The sequence below is a fragment of the Gymnoscopelus braueri genome, assembly GCF_963280865.1.
Source record: "Gymnoscopelus braueri genome assembly, chromosome: 2".
NCBI lineage: Eukaryota > Metazoa > Chordata > Actinopteri > Myctophiformes > Myctophidae > Gymnoscopelus > Gymnoscopelus braueri.
Window position 1 is genome coordinate 44,983,404 of NC_137604.1, and position 23,481 is coordinate 45,006,884.

At 42.2% G+C, this 23,481-nt stretch overlaps 1 protein-coding gene across 1 annotated transcript; it reads left to right on the forward strand.

The window, feature by feature from the left end:
- Positions 1–5,019: 5,019 nt before the first annotated feature.
- On the forward strand, positions 5,020–23,297 carry LOC308097315 (myosin heavy chain, fast skeletal muscle-like). Its single transcript, XM_080445046.1, has 41 exons — positions 5,020–5,073; positions 5,645–5,686; positions 5,812–6,030; positions 6,114–6,257; positions 6,504–6,660; positions 6,754–6,781; positions 6,872–6,983; positions 7,100–7,192; positions 7,276–7,339; positions 7,592–7,690; positions 7,774–7,877; positions 8,434–8,572; positions 9,976–10,094; positions 10,700–10,849; positions 10,935–11,105; positions 12,724–13,027; positions 13,351–13,418; positions 13,698–13,785; positions 13,899–14,016; positions 14,142–14,265; positions 14,371–14,507; positions 14,871–15,126; positions 15,626–15,868; positions 15,994–16,170; positions 16,260–16,405; positions 16,525–16,615; positions 16,700–17,089; positions 17,200–17,326; positions 18,207–18,325; positions 18,415–18,611; positions 18,704–18,887; positions 18,971–19,136; positions 19,251–19,375; positions 19,509–19,817; positions 19,926–20,129; positions 20,211–20,336; positions 20,918–21,088; positions 21,174–21,278; positions 21,378–21,473; positions 22,937–23,065; positions 23,163–23,297. Exons 3-41 carry the CDS (start codon positions 5,824–5,826, stop codon positions 23,181–23,183), a joined length of 5,808 nt encoding a protein of 1,935 aa, XP_080301172.1. The 5' UTR covers positions 5,020–5,073; positions 5,645–5,686; positions 5,812–5,823; the 3' UTR covers positions 23,184–23,297.
- The last annotated feature ends 184 nt before the right edge of the window (positions 23,298–23,481 follow it).

A 23,481-nucleotide genomic window follows, 5' to 3' on the forward strand; every position in this document is an offset into this window, starting at 1 on the left:
GCGGCGACCGTAACTGGCGTGTCGTTTCCTAGCCTGTCCGCCCTGGAAGGGGGTCCCCTCCTTCGCGATCCTTCCCGAGGTTTCTTCCTCCATCCTCCCCGGAGGGAGTTTTTCCTCGCCCGACCGAGGGTCCAAGGACAGGAGGAATCACTCGTCAGTTGCCCGCCTAGAAGCCACTCGGCTCCACCTACTGGCCATCGCCAAGAGACCAGCCGTCTCCACCTCCCGGCCATTCTCACCTTCAAGCCAGGAGGAACCACGCAACAGTTGCCCGCCTAGAGACCACCGTCTCCACCTCCCGGCCTTTCCCACCTTCAAGCCAGCCTTTTGGGGGCAGTGTCGGAGCGAAGGCGACAGACCGCTCCTGAGCAGACAGACCGCTCCTGAGCAGAGCAACGCGGCGGTCGCCTGGCTCCCGAGACTATACCCCCACCCTGAGTCTCGCCCCGCCTCGGGCTCCCCAGCAATACACATATATTTCATTGTACTGTGTTCAATAAATGCTGTTTAACCTGAGCAGAAGGTGTGGTCTCTTACTAGTGAAATGTAGTTGTATTCAACGCATGTTCAGGAGTAGAGACCTCCCTCTGCTCAACCTCTGCTCAACTTGATAAGGCAATCACCTTACCAAGTTCAGCTGCGCTGCTTATCTCTCAGCCAATCCACACTGCAATCACCACAGTATAAATACACCTGCGACTGCTTCAACTACCTGTTTGATTTGGCTGCTCGCAAATCCAAATTCCCTCCTCCTCCCCAACCACCTCCTTTCTCACCAATTTTGCTCATCTAACTTTTTTCTTCCATCCTCCAGGAGCCCCAGGGCGGGGCAGTGTCGGAGCGAAGGCGACAGACCGCTCCTGAGCAGACAGACCGCTCCTGAGCAGAGCAACGCGGCGGTCGCCTGGCTCCCGAGACTATACCCCCACCCTGAGTCTCGCCCCGCCTCGGGCTCCCCAGCAATACACATATATTTCATTGTACTGTGTTCAATAAATGCTGTTTAACCTGAGCAGAAGGTGTGGTCTCTTACTAGTGAACACATGTTTAAGGCAGTGGTGCTGTTAGCAGAATCTGTCCTGAGAGATCAATGTAAACATGGCCTCTTCCTCTGGTTTAAAGTAAAATCCTACAATCTTGTACCTTGTGGACTCACAGGCCTCACATGAAAGCGTCAGCACTCAGGCAGGGGAAGTATATCTGGCTCTGAGAGTGGCTGCATGCTTTTTCATGTCAAGGACCCCCAAATTGATTGAAGTATTTGGCCGCGGACCCCCATCTGAAAATATGTTGTGCCAGTGACCCCCAGAAGCAAAGATTTGCGTTAAAATGTTCACTAATGTTCAATATTTATAAAAATAGCAGATCTACAAGCTGTGATCTTGTATATCTGCAATTTTTTTAATAGCCAAATTATAAAAGTATTCTTTGAGACAGAATGTGCCTAACTTTTGCAATATTACGCAGGTGAAAGTGAAAGATGAAAGTAATCAATATCCATCTTTCATGATCAATATGTTCAGTATGACTGGAAGCAGATGGTCAGAGGGATCAATTTCTCTCTGTTGCATCCCATAGCTCTCCATAAAATTAACTTAAAAATGCATCAAGTGTTTTAGTCATAGTTCTAAGAGTTTTATGAGAGTTTCTTTCTTTCTTTCTTTTCTTTTCTTTTTCTTTTTTGAGTGAATGCTGCATCCTGTTACAGGTTTGTTTTATAAGATCAGAAAGGTGTGCGCTTAGCAGACTAGTTATTAGGTCACACCACACACACACACACACACACACACGCCCACGCCCACGCACACGCACACGCACACGCACACGCACACACACAGCAGAAGGTTCAGGAAATACTCATTGTGGTCAACATTGCAGTACTATGCAGGTGGCATGGGGGGGGGGGGTACTCTTACGAGCATTATAATGAAGGAAAAAGGCTGTCCACCAGCCTGTCAGTCTGCATGGTGTTATATTTGTTTATATATATTTGTATTATATTTGTGTCACAGTGCATGCATGGCAACACTGGTTGTGTTATTGCTTGCACATGTATATGCACTGTATATGTGTATTTGCATGTACGGTATGTAAGAATCATGCATGCCTATAATGTCCCTCAAATGCTTCTGCACCTTTATTGAAAGCACATTAGACTTTTGTTATTGTCTCCGCCAGGCCGAAAGGCATGGCGAGAGAGTATGTTTTACCCCCTGTCCGTCCGTCCGTGTGTCCGTGTGTCTGTGTGTCCATCTGTCTGCGAGCGGCTAATCTCCGGCACTGTTCGCCCGGCCGCTGTGAAACTGTGCACACATACTCCCTGGATGCCAATTCAGAACCTCTGGGCCACATTTTTCAGATTGGCCTGTTATAGCGCCACCAGGAGGCCGATTTGAGCAAAATTCATTTTTTATATTACTCCTACAGATTTTATCCAAACATCACGCAAATCATTACACAGTATCTCTATAGTCATGTGATCAACACGGATCTGTCTGATTTTCCATATTCCATCCTGTATGGCTAAGGTTGGCTTCCAAAGTTTGCAGGATTGGTCCATTTTGAACTAAATGCCTCAAATCATGAACGCAGCTTGCGATTTCCGTGAAATTTCACACGCACATTCCCACTAGGCTGAGGAGGAAATGCCACTTGAAAATGTTCAAATCAGCCTCATGGTGGCGCTATAAAAGGCCAAATTGCGTTTTTAACTGTAACTGCACCGATCTGCGTGAAACTTTGCACGCATACTCCCTAGAGGCCAAGGAGAAACATCTGCCCTGCATTTTTCACATTAGCCTTTTATAGCGCCACCAGGAGGCCGACTTATGTAAAATACATATTTTGAGATTAAGCCTTCCGATTTTATCCAAATGTCACGCAAATCGGTACACATGATCTCTATAGTCATGTGATCAAGATGGATCGGTTTGATTTTTCATATTCCATCCTGATTGGCTAACATTGAGATCTAAAGTTTGCAGGAGTGGCCCGTTTTGAACAAAATGCCGCAAATCATGAACGCAGCGTCCGATTGCGGTGGAACTTTGCACGTACATTTGCACTACGTTGAAGAACAAACGCCACCCTTTTAACATTGCCCTATTATAGCGCCACCAGGAGGCCGATTTTTCTTTTTTATATAACTCCTACAAATGTTGTCCAAACATCATGCAAATCAGTACACATTATCTCTATAGTCAAGTGATCAAGATGGTTCAGTACGATTTTTTATATTCCATCCTGACTGGCAAATTTTGAACATTGCTGGCCCACAATAACCTACCTGACCTGGCGGAGACCTGTGCTCCGAGGAGCACTTTTTCTAGTTTAATCTATATCCTGATTGAGTTCTCTATCCTGATTGGATAAAATTGGAAATGAAACTGAAACTGAAACGAAAATGCATTTTCTGTTTTATAAAGAGCTGGAGAGACAAGGAGACTCATTTTACTGAACAAACACTCTATAGCAATGAGTACTATCAGAATATAGAGCTATTTCACACTTCTTTCAACCAAAGAAAATCACTTACCCTACCTTTAACTAAACATTGGAATATTGGATCAGAGTTTTTTGGGTTAACTACCCCTTGATGGTAGGGCATGCTTGGCTGCTTGATTTGATAGGCAAGCTGTGACAACAACCTTGGACCGTATCAGCTGTGTGAGAGAGGCTGTGTGTGCAATTATACATTACAGAGTCTGCTAATGAATGCATTTATGGTGAAATGTAATGCTGAAATGAAATGTGATGAGTAGGCTACAAGGAATGGAAATAACTTTAAGTGGACACTTTTTTATGGTCCTGTCAAGGATTAAGTGACAGTAGGGATGAGCTGTAGGGGGTGCTATGGGGGGTCGGCGACCCCTTAGTTCTGGCGCTGGCTCCACATGCACGCGCGAGCACGCACCGTCAGCTGCGGTCTTAACACCTTAAAGTTTAAACAATAGCCTCTCAAGGTTCGCGCCGTCAGCGGCGAGCCGTTCTCAATAGCGTCTACCTGGCTGCTTTGCATAACATTAGGCTACTCGAAAAAAGCCATGGACTTGAATTGAATGTGTTACATTCCTCTCACAATGAGAGACAACAGTCTCTGCACTGCAGAGTGTGAAGGGGATCGCTTAGAAGAGGACCCAGTTCTCTGAGACAAGACAAAGACATGTTGTCTGATTATTTTAAGTACTTATGTGTGGGTGAGTCTATGTAAAGGGCTTTTATATAAAACTAAAGGAAAATAAAATAATTAATTAATTGAAACAAAAATAAAAACAACAAATTAACAATGCAACTAAATAATGAGATATAATTACATTAAAATCACGTTGAATGTTGAATACAGTATTTCAACTAGCACTGAGCTGATTGGCTATGTGCACGTGCGTGCACGTGCGCGTGCACGTGACGTCAGAAAATATAGCCCCCCTAGTTCAAAAATCCACAGCTCATCACTGATGTGACACTGACTATACACCTACAGTGAAGCCTGTCCCGTTAAGCCAGTGCCAGACTATTTGTTGGAGCTGTTAACGACTCATAGGACTCTGAACTGTGACCCTGACTACATAAACATCAAAACCCCCAAAACGTATATAAAGCTGCCAAATTTTGTGAAGTGCCCTCCTCAAATGGAGTGAAGTGGAAGTATACAATGACAAGAGTATTTGAGTATTTACTTTCCTTACTGAATATGAACATGTTCCAAATAATGTATAAGACCTGCTAGCTATATGCTTATATGCTAATAAAGACACCCAGCACCCCACCACCCTGCCAATTATACTATTTTTATACCATAGCCACTGGCATGGACATAAACCACATAGCCAAGCAGCACTACCAAATATCATGTGAGTGTTGGACGTATAGTTTTACAAGATTATTAATAGATTTTAAATGTTTTTTTTATTATGGCTAAATGGATACTATCGCAATGTCAACAGGAATTAAAGGCCCTTGAAAGGCAACTCCTACTTTTACTTTCTGCCCAGCATGCAATGAGCACCTAATATAAGGCATGCTGAGATGGTTGACGCGTACCCATTGCAGAGGAGTTCAGAGTTCCATTTAGTGGTGAGTGAGACTTCATCTGTCCTTCATAGTCATAGTCGTATAAATATATCATGTTAGTGACTCCGTACATAGTGCCACATAGCGACAGACATGATACGACGTTATAGGCACTGAATAATGAGTGGACAGAATAATTTGTGTTTTATTGAACAATTTAAATGATTGATTGTGTATTATTGTATTTATAGTGATATGGTTTAGGTCAGATTGGAATTAACTTTTGTTCATTAATTTTTATTTAGACATTTTAATTATGTTATGATTATTTAAATAATAATTTACATTGTGTGTGTTTTTACCAGATACTTTCTTAATCTTAACCAAGTAATTATTTGGAAGAGTGCTTTTACAACTAGAGTTATTATTAGTTTAAAGTAACAATATTTTTTACTCGAGTAGAGTTTGGCTAGACTGCCCACCTCTGAATGTACCCTTAATTCATACAATGGGATTAAAGAAGAAAGAAATCTAGCATTGCTTCAGTACAAATAAAAAAAATCATGATTACAAATTGTATTAAATCATCAACTAATGTTAATGTCCTCAAAATGATGTGTTTTTTCACTCTTAGGGGTTGCACTCAAGATTCTACTGCTACTGGTAGTGGGGAAAAGTGAGTGTTCATAATCTTTCTAAAAAAACCTACAATAAGCTATAACCATAAGAATAGTCCTACAATTATCTGCTCAGATCTCAAGTCAGCAAAGGCATCAACACCATCTATTTGTCTGTCTACAGAAAGCCGCCACCATGAGTACGGACGCAGAGATGGAGCAGTATGGCAAGGCCGCCATTTATCTCCGTAAGCCAGAGAGGGAGAGAATGGAGGCTCAAGCTGCACCCTTTGATGGCAAATCTGCAGCATATGTGGCCGATGTTAAGGAGCTATACCTCAAGTGTAAAATTTTAAAGAAGGACGGTGACAAAGTCACCGTGGAAACGCTCGACACAAAGGATGTATGTAGAGGGGTATCTAAAATCAAATAGTGGCTCAGTAAAAATCACATTACATTCTGAGGTTGTGCTTTCTTTTTTTTTAGGAAAGAACTGTAAAGGAGGCTGATGTCTACCCTATGAACCCTCCCAAGTATGACAAAATTGAGGACATGGCCATGATGACCCACCTCAGTGAAGCCACTGTCCTGTATAACCTCAAAGAGCGTTATGCAGCATGGATGATCTATGTAAGGTTTTCTACATACTGAGTCGATAGCGAAGAAAGAAAAATACAGTGTACAAGTTATATCATCAAGTGAAAACCATAGAAAAACGAATGCAAACAAACTCTTCTGAAGTTAACTTGCTCATTAGTTGATGCCACTTGAAACTCATGACTGTAATCCCAGCTCTAGTGATCCGTTGTGCTAGATATGTGGCATGCTCAGTGCTATGTTGTATGATGTTATTGTTCTCTCTCTTCTCCCCTTCAGACCTACTCTGGCTTGTTTTGTGCAACTGTGAACCCCTACAAGTGGCTCCCAGTGTACGACCAGGAGGTTGTAAATGCCTACAGAGGCAAGAAGCGTATTGAGGCTCCACCCCACATCTTCTCTGTCTCTGACAACGCCTATCAGTTCATGCTGATGGGTACGTACTACTCAGGACAATGTAAAAACAATAATATAACTATAATGGTTTTGTGGTGTATCCATGACTAAAAGTTTGCTTTACATTTTACAGATAAAGAGAACCAGTCTGTCCTGATCACGTAAGTTTCCCATCTACTAGGCTTTAAAAAAAGAACATTGTACATCAATTCCCTAACTGCATTTCTCTGAATATGTGTATTTATAACCAGTGGAGAATCCGGTGCTGGAAAGACTGTGAACACCAAGCGTGTCATCCAGTACTTTGCAACAGCTAGTTCTGGTTCTGGAGAGAAATCAGCGGCCGATAGCGGTAAAATCAAGGTATATGTACAGGTTTTTAACTTCAACAAATACATGTTTTTGAACATAAAGCATTTGTATGCAATATAGCAATTCAATTTAAAAGAATTCTGACCAAATTTTCTAAAACATTCTAGGGGTCACTGGAGGATCAGATTATTGCAGCCAATCCCTTGCTGGAGTCCTATGGTAATGCCAAGACTGTGAGGAATGACAACTCCTCTCGCTTTGTAAGTATAAATAATGACACTTTATGAGAAAACATGCAATAATTCCACAGTGTAGATGCAACTAATTGTGCTATATCAAACAGGGTAAATTCATCAGAATCCATTTCGGCACAACGGGTAAACTGGCCAGTGCTGATATTGAGACATGTAAGTATGAAGTTCACAGATGATAAATTATATATGTGTTCATTTGAGGATTACATTTTGAGTTATGTACAACCCATATAGATTATTATTGTTATTATTATAATTGAAATTGTTATAATTATAATTATAATAATAATTATAAGGGTAATTATAATAATAATTATTATCATTATTATCATTATCATTATTATTATTATTATTATTATTATTATTATTATTATTATTACTATGAGTTATGTACAACCCATATAGATCTGCTGGAGAAGTCTAGAGTGACCTATCAGCTTCCTGCAGAGAGAGGTTACCACATCTTTTTCCAGATGATGACCAACCACAAACCTGAGATTATTGGTAAATGGAATTACTGATGATGCAGTGAGAACATAAATTAATGAATAAAAACACATGTTCACCATTTTTTAATCCCTTTTAAGAAATGTGTCTGATCAGCACCAACCCCTACGACTTCCCGTTGATCAGCATGGGTCAGATCACTGTGGCCAGCATTGATGACAAAGTGGAGCTGGACGCTACTGATGTCAGTGAACATTTTTGTTTCTTTCTAATACTCACTATAGTGTGAACTGCAATCAGTTGCACTGCAACATGTATTTTATAAAGCAGTGGTTCTCAAAGTTTTCAGGCCGTGACCCCCCAAACTAATCCTATTTGAACTGGGGACCCCCCCATCCTGACAAGCACTTGGAATTGTAGCAGTTGAGGCATTACATTTAGTTTGACTCGGTTCCACAGATAAATATTGTGAAAATAGCCGATCTACATGTTTTAATTGTTTTTACCTCTTTCTTAGGTAATATTAGACAATTTGGCCAATGTTTGACAATTTGAATAGTATAGTTTGTTGATTACTTTTGATGCAGTAATGGTCTTATTTGTTTTATTTCAACTTACTTATTGTATAGGTCTTAAAAGTCCTTAAATTGTCACTTTAGATATGTGCAGATACCATGTATATACACTTATACTGTATGTTGGTTTGTTAACTGTTGAGTTGTACACAGTTCTAAATTATGTTTGTTAATCTAATGCTTAATCTCCAATCTTTTGAATACATCTCTGCTTATTGACATCAGGAGGCTATTGACATCCTGGGCTTCAACGGTGAGGAAAAACAGATGATCTACAAGTTCACCGGTGCAGTGATGCATCATGGTGTCATGAAGTTCAAACAGAAGCAGCGTGAAGAACAGGCAGAACCTGACGGCAACGAGGGTGAGCTAATCTTTATTATTATTATTGTCTCCGCCAGGCCAAAAGGCATGGCGAGAGAGTATGTTTTACCCTCTGTCCGTCCGTCCGTGTGTGTGTGTGTCCTGTCCGTGTGTTACCAGCTAATCTCTGGCACCGTTGGCCCGGTCGCTGCGAAACTGTGCACACACACTCCCTGGATGCCAATTCAGAACCTCTGCCAATTTTTCACATGGGCCTGTTATAGCGCCACCTGGAGGCCGATTTGTGCAAAACCCATTTTTTTACATTACTCCTACAGATTTTATCCAAACGTCATGCAAATCGGTACACAGTATCTCTATAGTCATGTGATCAACACGGATCTGTCCGATTTCCCATATTCCATCCTCATTGGCTAAGGTTCGCTTCCAAAATTTGCAGGATTGGTCCGTTTTGAACAAAATGCCTCAAATCATGAACGCAGCATGCACACATTCCCACACATTCCCACTGGGCCAAGGAAGAAATTCCACCCTTTTTCACATTGGCCTGTTATAGCGCCACCATTAGGTCTAATTTAGCAAAACACATTTTTGGAACAAAATACCTCAAATCATGAATGCAGTGTCCGATTGCCGTGAACGACCTAAGAATAAATGGCACCCTTTTCACATTGGCCTATTATAGCGCCACCAGGAGGCCACAATAACCTACCTGACCTGGCGGAGACCTGTGCTCCGAGGAGCACTTTTTCTAGTTTTTTTAATATTTTACCGTTTACGGTGGCACGGTGGCGCAGTCGGTAGCGCAGTCGGTTGCGATTTCGCCTCACAGCGAGAAGGTCCTGGGTTCGATTCCCACTTTGGGCGATGGGGGCATGTTCTCTCCTCCGCGTCATCAGTGCCCATACTCTAGCTGGGGTTGGCGAAAGGGCCTTTCTGTGTGGAGTTTGCATGTTCTCCCTGTGTCCCCTATGGTAAATAAATGTGTTCCTTCCACACGCTACACCCTTCCGGGGAAACTCCACCCACATGTCAGGTGATAAGAAGCGGCCTAGTCACTCCTCATGCATTGAAGGAAGCATGAGCTCAGTTCGGGGCTCTCCCCAAGCTAGCAGAGGGAGAGTAGCACCCAGGATTAAAGCTTAGGCAATTGGCACTGAGTAAAATAATGGGTTACAAAAATCGTGGTATAAAAAACTTTATATATATATATATATATATATATATATATATATATATATATATATATATATATATATATATATATATATATTATACTGTTTAGACTGATGATTATTTGGTTTACCTATGATCCTAGATTACTATCTCTATGCATTTGATGTATTAATTCGTGTTTAGCTTGCTTACTGTATATCACACTCTGGATTAAGAGTGTCTGCTAAATGCCTAAATTGTAAATTGCAAATTGTATGAACATTTCAGAGGCTGACAAGATTTGCTACCTGTTGGGTATAAACTCAGCAGAGATGCTTAAGGCGTATTGCTACCCCAGAGTGAAAGTTGGAAACGAGTATGTCACGAAGGGACAGACTGTGCCACAGGTGAGTAAATTACATTATTTCCATGTTCTGATTTCATACACACTTTATATTCTCAACACAGCATACCATTAGAACTCTAATATCTTTTTGAGTTGTGTCCAGACTGTCTTAAATCATCTTCTGTAAAACCACCCGGGACAGACTCTTCTCCCTTCTGGCTCCCAAACTGTGGAACAAACTCCCCATTGCAGACTCACTCCCAATCTTCCGCCGTAATCTGAAGACTCACCTCTTCAGACTCCATAGCCCGTAGCACTTGCCGTAGAACTTACCCTAACCTTGATGACCTTGCAGGCTTATGCAAAGGCTAAATGTAATTTCGATGGCATGTTATGTAGACAGATGCCAGGTTAATCTGTAGACCTGGCATCCAAGTGTATAGTTTCAATGTGCAGATTATAGATTGTTTTAGATTATAATGTTTAGACTGATGATAGGTTCTTGGTTAACCTATGATCCTAGATTACTAATGCAATGCATTTGATGCATTACCTCGTGTTTTCCTTGCTTACTGTAAATCACTCTGGATTAAGAGCGTCTGCTAAATGCCTAAATTGTAAATTGTGTAATTCACACCCCTACTAATAACGTTCCTATTTCCATAGGTAATGAACTCAGTTGGTGCCTTGGCCAAGTCCCTCTATGAGAAGGAGTTCTTCTGGATGGTCATTAGGATCAATGAGATGCTGGACACCAAGCAGCAGAGAAACTACTACATTGGTGTGCTGGACATCGCTGGTTTTGAAATCTTTGATGTAAGCATGGACTTGTTTTAAGTGGGAGACTTATTTTTTTTGTCACAATTACAAGAAATTGGGCTAATGATATTTCCACTCACAGTTCAACACCCTGGAGCAGCTGTGCATCAACTTCACCAATGAGAAACTGCAACAGTTTTTCAACCACACCATGTTTGTTCTGGAGCAAGAAGAGTACAAGAAGGAAGGAATTCCCTGGGATCTCATTGACTTCGGCATGGACTTGGCTGTCTGCATTGAGCTAATTGAGAAGGTATTATTATATTTTATTACACGGCTTGGTTGGATGCTTAATTCTGATTGGTCAATCACTGAATTCAGCTGTGTGTTATTTCTGGATAATGACCGATGAGCTCAATAACAGACCGCTGTCTAATCAAAGGCTCAGAGCACCTGCGCTAGTTGATTTTGTGCACCTGCGCTAGTTGATTTTGTGCACCTGCGCTTGTTGATTTTATGTAAACAAACACACAATGTCATTTACAGCTAAACATTGATCTCAAGTGAAGAAGCGAAGACGCGAGAAATAGAAATGCAGTAACCGAAAATTGATTCTATTTGATCAACACTTCCTTGTTTTCCGAGGTGACCGTGTCCGCACGGCGTAACACTTATGGAACACTTTCATTACCGTAAGCAAGGACATACTTTGTTTTCTTGTAACTGTTGGGTACATTTATTAATTTATTTATTAAAGGAATTTCCCCACGGTTTTCTCACCTTTTCTATGATGTTATGATATCCTAGGATGGGCCTTGCGCTAAATCGCATATTTGAATAGCTTTTTTTTTTGTTTTTATTTGGTGAGATCAGACGTTCATAGTGACAGAATACTATCCAACGTGACTGTCTTGAATGCGCCCCACCGAAATTCTCGCTAGACGTGAGAAATCTCGTTTCACTTTAAGTAGCCATTTAATTAGCGGGATAATTTATGTTGTCTAGAGGACGGGCGGGTGGACGGACGTCACAAATGTAACATGCGGAACAGCGAGGCGCACCATTGCCCCGATCCGCACCAAACTTGGCACCAACACTGGTCAAGGGTCTGCCATCAGAATAGACACAACAGGGACCACACAGGCGCACCCTTAGCCTGTGTTCCTATTGGCTGTACTTTAAACAGCCATAACTCCACTTCCCAGCTTGCTAAACGCCCCAAACTTGGTAGGTGCTCTTAGACGGTAATTACTTAATCCCTGCCCCCTCAGTGTTCCTATTGGCTGGGCTTTAACACCAATAACTCCAGTTCCCAGCATGCTTAACACCCCAAACTTGGTAGGTGCTCTTAGGCGGCCAATTTGGACAGGCTGTAATTGCTTAAGCCCTACCCCCTCTGTGTTCCTATTGGCTGGGTTTTAAACAGCCATAACTCCAGTTCCCAGCATTCTTAACGCCCCAAACTTGGTAGGTGCTCTTAGGCGGCCAATATGGACAGGCTGTAATTGCTTAAGCCCTACCCCCTCTGTGTTCCTATTGGCTGGGCTTTAAACAATAATTATTATTATACTATTATATATTATCATGGACTTGACTGTCTGCATTGAGCTGATTGAGAAGGTATACAATCATTATTATACTATCATATATTATCATGGACTTGGCTGTCTGCATTGAGCTGATTGAGAAGGTATACAATTAGTATTATACTATTATATATTATCATGGACTTGGCTGTCTGCATTGAGCTGATTGAGAAGTTATACAATTATTATTATATTATTATGTATTATCATGGACTTGGCTGTCTGCATTAAGCTCATTGAGAAGGTATACAATTATGTTGTGCTTTAATGGACATGATGTTAATATAGTTTTTGTCATTGGCACTTCGTTTGTGGTGATTTGTCTCTTTTGTCTCCTTTACAAAGCCCTTGGGCATCTTCTCCATCCTTGAAGAGCAGTGCATGTTCCCAAAGTCTTCAGACAAAACCTTCGCCGAAAAGTTGCTTGACCAGCATCTTGGGAAGAACAAGGCCTTTGAGAAGCCCAAGCCGGCCAAAGGCAAGGGTGAGGCCCACTTCTCCCTGGTCCACTACGCTGGAACTGTGGACTACAGCATCACAGGCTGGCTTGAGAAGAACAAGGACCCCCTGAACGACTCTGTCATTCAGCTGTTCCAGAAGTCTACAGTTAAACTGCTGGCTGTGTTCTATCCTCCTCCTGAGCCTGAAGGTATGTTTATTAATATAATAATATGATATAATGTGTTCTATCTTCCTCCTGAGTCTGAAGGTATGTTTATTAATAGAATAATATAATATAATGTGTTCTATCCTCCTCCTAAGCCTGAAGGTATGTTTATTAATATAATAACATAATATAATGTGTTCTATCCCCCACCTGAGCCTAATACTATAAACACTCAGAATTTGACAAGAAGGGAGGAATTTTCATTCTGTATATCAAAAAACATTATGTCTGTTGACTTTAACAAATGAAGAAAAGGAGGGATGCGGGAGAAACTGTCCACTCATGATTCTAACCAATATAAACAGATAACACAAAGGCGGGCGGCAAGAAGAAGAAGGGTGGTTCCATGCAGACTGTGTCTAGTGCTTTCAGGGTAAGAACATTTATTCATTATTATCAACATTATATTCCTGTAAAAAATAGGCATGTCTTTTCATGTTGGAATTAAACAATTTCTGTATCACATGATGTGAGCTTGTAGAGCAGCTATCTTTGAATGGCTGAAGTTTAAAACAGGGCTTAAGTGGTTAATGTATGTTTTAGAAAAATCTAAATCTGTAAAGTAACTAGAATCTAAAGAGTTCCAATAATTCTAGTGGGGGGAAAAGTACAATATTGTCTTACTTTTTACTAATAATAATTGTCTCAATAGGCGAACTTGGGGATGCTGATGACCAATCTGAGGAGCACTCATCCTCACTTTGTGCGTTGCCTGATTCCCAACGAGTCCAAGACTCCAGGTAAACACTGAAAATAAACATTTAAACAAATGATTGTGAGGTAGCCATTGAATGCAACTTTGGCCAGTGTGTAACTATTTTGTCCTAATAATAATGAAGCAACATCTTTACAGGCCTGATGGAGAACTTCCTGGTCATCCACCAGCTGAGGTGTAACGGTGTGCTGGAGGGCATCAGGATTTGTACAAAGGGCTTCCCAAGCAGAATCCCCTATGCTGACTTCAAGCAGAGGTATTCATTCCTTTTTCCAGCAACTTTTAGTTCCACACCTATTAAAGCAAAATGACCCACTTTTACAAAACAGGTACAAAGTACTGAATGTCAGCGCAAAATGACCATGAACTTTAAAAAAACAGGTACAAAGTACTGAATGCCAGCGCATGTCCCGATGGCGCGTTCATGGACAACAAGAAAGCCTCTGAGAAGCTTCTTGGGTCCATTGCCGTACCTCATGATGAGTACAAGTTTGGACACACCAAGGTAAACACACTCCCAATCTGGTTTAACATTATCCAGAGAGGATTAAAAGTAGATTTTACGGTTGTTTAGTTGCTCAATGCTCAGTGTTTGTAACATTGTATTCAGGTGTTCTTCAAAGCTGGTCTGCTGGGTGTCCTTGAGGAGATGCGAGATGAAAAGCTGTTTGCTCTGGTCACCATGACTCAGGCTCTCGGACGAGCTTACGTCATGAGGAAGGAGTTTGTCAAGATGATGGTTAGGAGGTAATATGAAAACATCAATTCAATATTAAGTACAATTTGTAAGTAAACGTTGTCATTGCTGTTCAATAAAACAAAAGTAAAATGTCAAATCATTATAATAAAAATAGCAAAAATTGCAGAGGAAGCTTTTGATGACGGTGGTAAGGAAAAACACTGCCCCGCAAATACAGGCTCTAGGACGGGTGGCCATCTGCATTTACCTTCCCGGGGGTTAACAACAATAATACCATCAGCAATAATAACGACAACAACAGAAACAACTATGACACAATAATAACAGCTTTAATAACAGGCTGCAGTCGTATTACATGGAAACCCTCGATCTTCAGCTAAATCATGATCCATTGAAATCACTTTCCACAGAGAGGCCATTTACACCATCCAGTTCAACGTGCGCTCATTCTGCAATGTGAAAAACTGGCCATGGATGGGGCTGTACTTCAAGATCAAGCCTCTACTGCAGAGCGCCGAGACTGAGAAGGAGCTGCAGAACATGAAGGAGAACTATGAGAAGATGAAGACTGACCTGGCTGCTGCCCTGGCCACGAAGAAGACACTGGAAGAGAAACTGGTGGCTGTGGTGCAGGAGAAGAATAACCTTGCACAGGCAGCGTCATCAGTAAGTAGCTACACTTGTACAGGAAATGTTGATAATATTTCATATTGTTTATCATCCTATCTTAAATATTTTTTCGAATGTAGAATGCAGATGTAGACCATGGCAGAGAATGTCTGGTGGTCGAACGGCTGTTGGCATCATTGTATAGCTACATGGCTACCAGCACAAAGGCCTGACCCAATTTGTGGGGGAGGTTGAATCTGTATATGCCACTGCTCCTCACCCACGTAATACTATAGTATATTGTTTTGGAGGAGGTTGATAGCCTGCCCTCCAGCTTCTTCCTTGTCCTCACCTCCGCTACCGCCTCCGTACCGTCCAGGCTCTGACAATGATAGAGCCTGCCTTTTTCACCAGCTTGTTCAGTCAGTTAATGTCCCCTGTGTTAATGTACCCCCCCCCCCCCCCCAGGAAGCAGCTGCAAAACAAATCTCATATGTCTCACCCAGAACAAATGCTGCAACAAGTTCCCTCACTTATCTTTTTCATTGACAACCAGGGAGATGAAGCATTGAATGATGCTGAGGAGAGATGTGAGGGTCTTATTAAAAGTAAGATCCAGTTGGAGGCAAAGGTCAAAGAAACGACTGAGAGACTGGAGGACGAGGAGGAGATCAATGCTGAACTGACTGCCAAGAAGAGGAAGCTGGAAGATGAATGCTCTGAGCTCAAGAAGGACATTGATGACCTGGAGCTCACCTTGGCCAAAGTGGAGAAGGAGAAACACGCCACTGAAAACAAGGTTCAACATTATACACTCTAGCCGTCTTATCAAGTTATAGAACAATAATGATCCATTCATGATTACACTCAAGCCGTCTTATCAAGTTATAGAACAATAATGATCCATTCATTCATGTTATTCAGGTGAAGAACCTGACTGAGGAGATGGCCTCTCAGGATGAAGGTCTTGCTAAGCTGACCAAGGAAAAGAAGGCCCTCCAAGAGGCACATCAGCAGACTCTTGATGACCTGCAGGCAGAGGAAGACAAAGTCAACACTCTGACCAAGGCCAAGACCAAGCTGGAGCAGCAAGTTGACGATGTGAGTTCATAAAGTCAATTGGCTGTTTTCAACGTATACGGTATGTTTATTGTGGTACTGAATTATAAGACAAATATATTGTTGTGCAGTTGGAGGGTTCTCTGGAGCAAGAGAAGAAGCTCCGCATGGACCTTGAGAGAGCCAAGAGAAAGCTTGAGGGTGATCTGAAACTGGCCCAGGAATCCATCATGGATCTGGAGAATGACAAGCAGCAGTCTGATGAGAAGATAAAGAAGTAATGTGGACCACAATATGAATAATTGATATGAATAATAAATAATATGAATACAAATAAGAATATGAAATGCCATGGATAAAAACTACCACTAAAATATGATGTACTGTATTCCACAGGAAGGACTTTGAAGTAAGCCAGCTTCTGAGTAAAATTGAGGATGAGCAATCTTTGGGGGCCCAGCTGCAGAAGAAGATCAAAGAACTCCAGGTATTTATTTTATTCATCTTCTTTAAAATCATTGATAATAAGTATGTGAAAATTTGGATTTTAATATGTTCATTAATTTGAAAGGCTCGTATTGAAGAACTGGAGGAGGAGATCGAGGCAGAGCGTGCCGCTCGTGCCAAGGTTGAGAAGCAGAGAGCTGACCTCTCCAGGGAACTTGAAGAGATCAGCGAGAGGCTGGAGGAGGCCGGTGGAGCCACCGCTAGTCAGATCGAGATGAATAAGAAGCGTGAGGCTGAGTTCCAGAAGCTGCGTCGTGACCTCGAAGAGTCCACCCTGCAGCATGAAGCCACTGCTTCTGGTCTCCGTAAGAAACAGGCGGACAGCGTTGCAGAGCTGGGCGAGCAGATCGACAACCTCCAGCGTGTCAAGCAGAAACTGGAGAAGGAGAAGAGTGAATACAAGATGGAGATCGATGACCTGTCCAGCAACATGGAAGCTGTTGCTAAGGCAAAGGTAAAATAGAATGCTTGTGCGTAATTCTTGACAAATATAAGAATGACTAAAACGAGGTAATACATTGTAGGTTACTTCAGTGATTGAATATGTCCAATGTTAATCAACAGGGAAATCTTGAGAAGATGTGCCGAACCCTTGAGGACCAACTCAGTGAAATCAAGGCCAAGAGTGATGAGAATGTTCGCCAGTTAAATGATATTGGAGCTCAGAGAGCAAGACTGTTGACGGAAAATGGTAAATGTTCATTGTAAAGTTTTTATTAAGTTTTATTATTATTATTATTAGCCTGGTAAACCCCTCCCTCCGGATATCTCATTTCCATTTGATATCAGGAGTGAGTCTGGCATGGGGGCCTGTTTGGCTTTTTGTCTGTGGGCTGGATTTGGGCGGGAGTTATACAGTTGACTGACAACCACTTCAGCCAATCAGCAGTTTGTTCCCCTTCAGCCAATCAGCAGTTCGTTTCCCCGACCACCAGACAGGGGGACTTTTGAAAAGGCCATGCCGAAAATAGGTTGCTTTATTCGGATACATACGTGTCACTGCCCGCCCCTGCCGGTTCTCTGAATTTGTATTTTTAAATAGGCTCTGTCATAATTAATTGACCACATATATGAAGTTAAACAACTAAATTCTATCCGAATGATATCTTAAAAGTAAATTCCGTGCCTCAAAAACGACGTTTCAAAGTTTTAAAACCGAAATCAAAACAGCGGACAGAATTTCAATGGCCGCCCGTTCAATTTTTGTCGGTTGCACTCGGTTCCATTCGGGTTCACCCGGGTTCCACCTGATTGGCCAACCTCCGCTGTCAATCACAGAACAATGAGAGAGAACGCTGATAGACGAGTCCATTTTATGGACGAGCAAGAAACGCCCAGACAGGCGCTCAGGCCAGACTCCTTCCTGAAATGAAATGCAAAGGAGATTTCCCGAAAGGGGGGGGGGGGGGTTACCAGGCTACTACTAGCCTAAATGGTTTGTCAATGGTACTTGAGCAAATTCCATAATAAGAGATAATGCTTTGATCAGCAGTCATCCCAGGAATTTAAGGAATATGTATTCAACAAAGATTATTTAAATGTTTGAAACTAATATTCAAATTTCTAACTAGGTGAGTTTGCTCGTCAACTTGAGGAGAAAGAAGGTCTCGTCTCTCAGCTCACCAGAGGCAAGCAGGCCTTCACCCAACAGATTGAGGAGTTGAAGAGACACGTTGAAGAGGAGGTTAAGGTAAGGAACAGCTTTCTTTTTTTAAATAGGCTTATGTCTTTTTGTAATTGTATCCAGCTGACATTATTTTGGCATTTTTCTTTTGACAGGCAAAGAATGCCCTTGCCCATGCTGTGCAATCAGCTCGCCATGACTGTGACCTTCTGAGGGAGCAATTTGAGGAGGAGCAGGAGGCCAAGGCCGAGCTGCAGCGTGGAATGTCCAAGGCCAACGCTGAGGTGTGTCAGTGGAGGAGCAAGTATGAGACTGATGCTGTCCAACGCACTGAGGAGCTGGAGGAAGCTAAGTAAGTGATCAGTGTTTTTACAACATCAGGTACCACTCACTATACGAAATATTGCTCACAATAATTTGAATCCATTCAAAACTGATCAACAGGAAGAAGCTCGCCCAGCGTCTTCAGGAAGCTGAGGAGCAAATCGAGGCTGTGAATTCCAAGTGCGCCTCTCTGGAGAAAACCAAACAGAGACTCCAGGGTGAAGTGGAAGACCTCATGATTGATGTGGAGAGGGCCAATGGTTTGGCTGCCAACCTTGACAAGAAACAGAGGAACTTTGATAAGGTGCTTTGACATACATTATTTTACAACAAAATCATTCTTGCCTCCTGGGGTACATGACACATTTTGTTACAAATGCTGTGCAGGTCTTGGCAGATTGGAAGCAGAAATATGAAGAGGGCCAGGCCGAGCTGGAGGGAGCTCAGAAAGAGGCTCGTTCTCTCAGCACTGAGATGTTTAAAATGAAGAATTCCTATGAGGAGTCTCTGGACCACCTGGAGACCATGAAGCGTGAAAACAAGAACCTGCAACGTGAGTTTTATCTTTTAATAACAGTAAAAAAAAGAAAACTTTCAAATGCAAATACAAATACAAAATAGTTGCTGATTGGAAAGTTCCTCATTCATTATTTTCAATCAACTGCAGAGGAGATCTCAGACCTGACTGAACAGATTGGTGAGACTGGAAAGAGCATCCATGAGCTGGAGAAATCCAAGAAACAGACGGAGACAGAGAAGTCAGAGATCCAGACAGCCCTGGAGGAAGCTGAGGTAAATCTTTTAGGTTCTACATGTCTATATTTTAGATTTCTTTCAACACGTTTTATATTCAAACAGTGTAGCAGTATGATCGATGGTACATTAAAAGGTCCTACAACCTTTTGATCCTGTATTATCATTTTAGGGTACTCTGGAGCACGAGGAGTCCAAGATTCTTCGTGTCCAGCTGGAACTCAACCAGATCAAGGGTGAGGTCGACAGAAAGCTGGCAGAGAAGGATGAAGAGATGGAGGGGATCAAGAGGAACAGCCAGAGGGTGATTGACTCCATGCAGAGCACTCTGGACTCTGAGGTCAGGAGCAGAAACGATGCCCTGAGAATCAAGAAGAAGATGGAGGGAGACCTGAACGAGATGGAGGTTCAGCTGAGTCACTCCAACCGCCAGGCTGCTGAGGCCCAGAAGCAGCTGAGGAACGTCCAGGGAATGCTTAAGGTGCAAAACATAGTAGTTAGACACATATTCAAATAATGGAACTGCACTGCACAAGTCACATTCTGATGTTTCTCTTAACGTGATCACCTCAAATGTGATTTATTTTAGGATGCCCAACTGCACCTTGACGATGCTGTCAGAGGCCAAGAAGATGTGAAGGAGCAGGCTGCCATGGTGGAGCGTAGGAATGGCCTCATGGTTTCTGAGATTGATGAGCTGAGAGTGGCTCTGGAACAGACAGAGAGAGGCCGCAAAGTGGCTGAACAAGAACTAGTGGATGCTAGTGAACGCGCTGGCCTGTTGCACTCCCAGGTAAGTCAATGGAAAAACTCTCAATATATTTAACATACAAGTCATGCATACTTGCATTGCTAAACTGAATCTTTATTTTAGAACACAAGCCTTCTGGGCACCAAGAAGAAACTTGAAGCTGACCTGATCCAGGTCCAAGGCGAAGTGGATGACAGTGTTTCAGAAGCAAGGAATGCTGAGGAGAAGGCCAAGAAAGCCATCACTGATGTAAGTTAGGATGACCGCCCCTTATCCAATATACCAGGACAATTAGACAACCTTATGGCATGCTTAATGTAAACATACAATACAATACATTTCGCTCATGGCATGCAGATGTTGAACACCTTTGCAATAGGCTACAACAAAGGATGTATTTTAGAATTAAATACTAAACTTATCTTATTCAAACAGCCATGATGAAGGGAAAAAAGGAACATCACTATTTTCAGTCTTTATATCAGAAATATGTGCTCAGGGAGACAAAGTACATTCTGAACCCAGCATTCCGAGGTGCTGGCTTCAGGTAGATGGTTCAGAATGCTACAGTGCAGACTGAACTGGTACAAGAATCTATTCATTCCATCCTCCATAAAGATATTTACTTTAGTTTGTTTCCTTCTGGTCTTATGACACTAGTATCTGTTTATTACCTGTTTATTATAATGTTAATGAGAGATTTTAATCTATATACCATGTTTGTATATTGTGATTTTCTTGGTAAGTATGTTGTGTGATGCAGCATAATTTTTTCCTTGCGGGTGAATGAAGTATATTTCATCTTATATTATACAAAAATTACTTTCCAGGCTGCTATGATGGCCGAGGAGCTTAAAAAGGAGCAGGACACTAGTTCTCACTTGGAGAGGATGAAGAAGAACCTGGAGGTCACAGTCAAGGACCTGCAGCACCGCCTGGACGAGGCTGAGAACCTGGCTATGAAGGGAGGCAAGAAGCAGCTCCAGAAACTGGAGTCTAGGGTAAGATACGTAGTTCACTTCAACACGGCTTATAGTCAATGAAATAAGAAGACATTATTTCACAGTGCATAATTCAATTGTGAAGGTGCGGGAACTGGAGGGAGAGGTTGAATCTGCACAGAGAGGAGGTGCAGACGCTATTAAAGGTGTCCGCAAGTACGAGAGGAGAGTGAAGGAGCTGACATACCAGGTACTGTATATCATGTTCACTTAAATAACCATCATGCCACTGGCTAAATTGATATATTGCATGAACGTAACTAATGTTATATATTCACTCTCACTTCAGACTGAAGAGGACAAGAAGAATCTTGGCAGGCTTCAGGATCTGGTAGACAAACTGCAGATGAAGGTGAAGGGCTACAAGAGGCAGGCTGAGGAAGCGGTAAGACAAATATACATCTTTAGTTGTGGTCGCCATGTGCATAGTGTTGTTGTCATAGTTTAGCTAATGGAATAGCCTCGATCTCCAGGCTTTTATTTTCCTTCGCGTTTTGCTCAAAAATAAGAGCCTGGACCCGCCTGTTGACGTTCCTGGAATAGGAAGTGGTTGATTTCCCCAACCAACCAGAGTGCAGTGGGCGTCGCTCCAAATGTTGTGGCATCAGGGCTCTCAATGCTGCACATTGGGGGGGAGGAGGGGCGCGTCGGCGGGAGCACAGATCGGTGAACTAATGGGATCCGGCGGCTTCTCTCTCCGGAGATTTTGATGCGCTAGGGCAGCCTACTTATGGAATAACTAAAAAGGAATAATCGGAATCAGTTATGTAATGTCAATACGACCAACAGCAGAGCATTTTTCAGAGTCCATCTTGCTACTTTCCACAAGCGGCACATGGAATCTCTAGCTTGCCATGTTTCTGCAGTATGGCATGCACACAGCGGAACTGCACGGCACTGCACACATGGGCGTTGTGGAAGCTCTGACCTGTTACTGTAACATGGATGTTGAAAGGAAAGGCATGCTGCTCCACAATGCCACATACTGCAGACGCATGCAGGCAGTGTGTTTCAGGCATAATGGTAAAAGTACATTTACAAAATGGACTAGAGACATTTGTTTCCTATAAGCTGCAATTTATGGCTCGGGTGCCAAACAAGAACAAGAAAACAGCCATGATTGTGCCGTTCCAATGAGAACCTGTCTGGGCTTGTCGTGTAATTGAGGCATTAAACTGCGGTTACCAGGCTGGTAGTTGTAATAAAGTAGAGGAAGAGAAGAGACGTCAGGTTTCCAGGTTCTATCATTCATTTATTCAGCATCAAGTACAACAGCATAGCAAGTGAACCAGGAGCCCTTTCCTCCACGCAGCCCTTCGGCCGGTGTAGTGTGACCATTCTGAGTTAGATTTAATTCCCCTTTTATAACACAATAGCTTCACATTTGAATACAGACGGTTCATGTGGGGTGGGGGTCAGTGATAGCCTCCACCTGTTGACCAAGCTCTTTGATCAGTGCCTCCATCTGATTAGCAGCTGAATGCCAAGAACCCAGACCTGGTTTCTCCAGGTTAAACAAAAGGCAATGTAAATTGTACTTCACAGCTATGCAGAGTGTCCCTGATTACCTAGGCAAACGCCAGGCTGAGTCTGAGTCAACAACACATTCTTATTCTGACTTTAGTACAATAACTCCTATCTGATTTTACTTGCACACTGTCATAAGCAATAAGCAATAAGCAATAAGGGCCAATATACCATAGGCTCACTCATAAACATGCTGCATGGGCCACTGTATTAGCCACAACCACACATTACAATTGCCTGAAATTGTCTTGTTTCGACTATATCATTGTAAGATTCTCTTTTCAAATATTGAGGCTTTGAACCATCTCTATCATATTGTAGGAGGAGGCAGCCAACGTTCACCTGTCCAAGTGCAGAAAAGTTCAGAATGAGCTGGAGGAGGCTGAAGAGCGTGCTGACATCGCTGAAGGCCAGGTCAACAAGATGAGAGCTAAAAGTCGTGACTCCAAGGTAATACATGTTCAAGGTTGACTGACTATCTTTAAATAAGATTCAACTGAAAATGTATGTTCAATATCTACAATTATATTCTTTACTGTTGTTACAGGGAAAAGAAGCTGCTGAATAAGTTCTCCAATTCAAGTCACCTTACAAAGTCATAAAATATGACCCATTGTATTATAATGTAATACACCGTACAAAGTCATAAAATATGACCCATTGTATTATAATGTAATAAAGGTGCATGGTAACAAATTTATTTTTGTTGTTTCTTGTATTCATTACTTTGTCTTGTCAATACTTTTTGTTGTGTCCACTATACCATTTTATAAACACAAACAAAAAGAAGATCAAGATTTTTGAGCAGGATCTCCTCGTTGGTCAGTAGGAATACACTGAGGGCACTAGCTGGAGCACTCATCCAA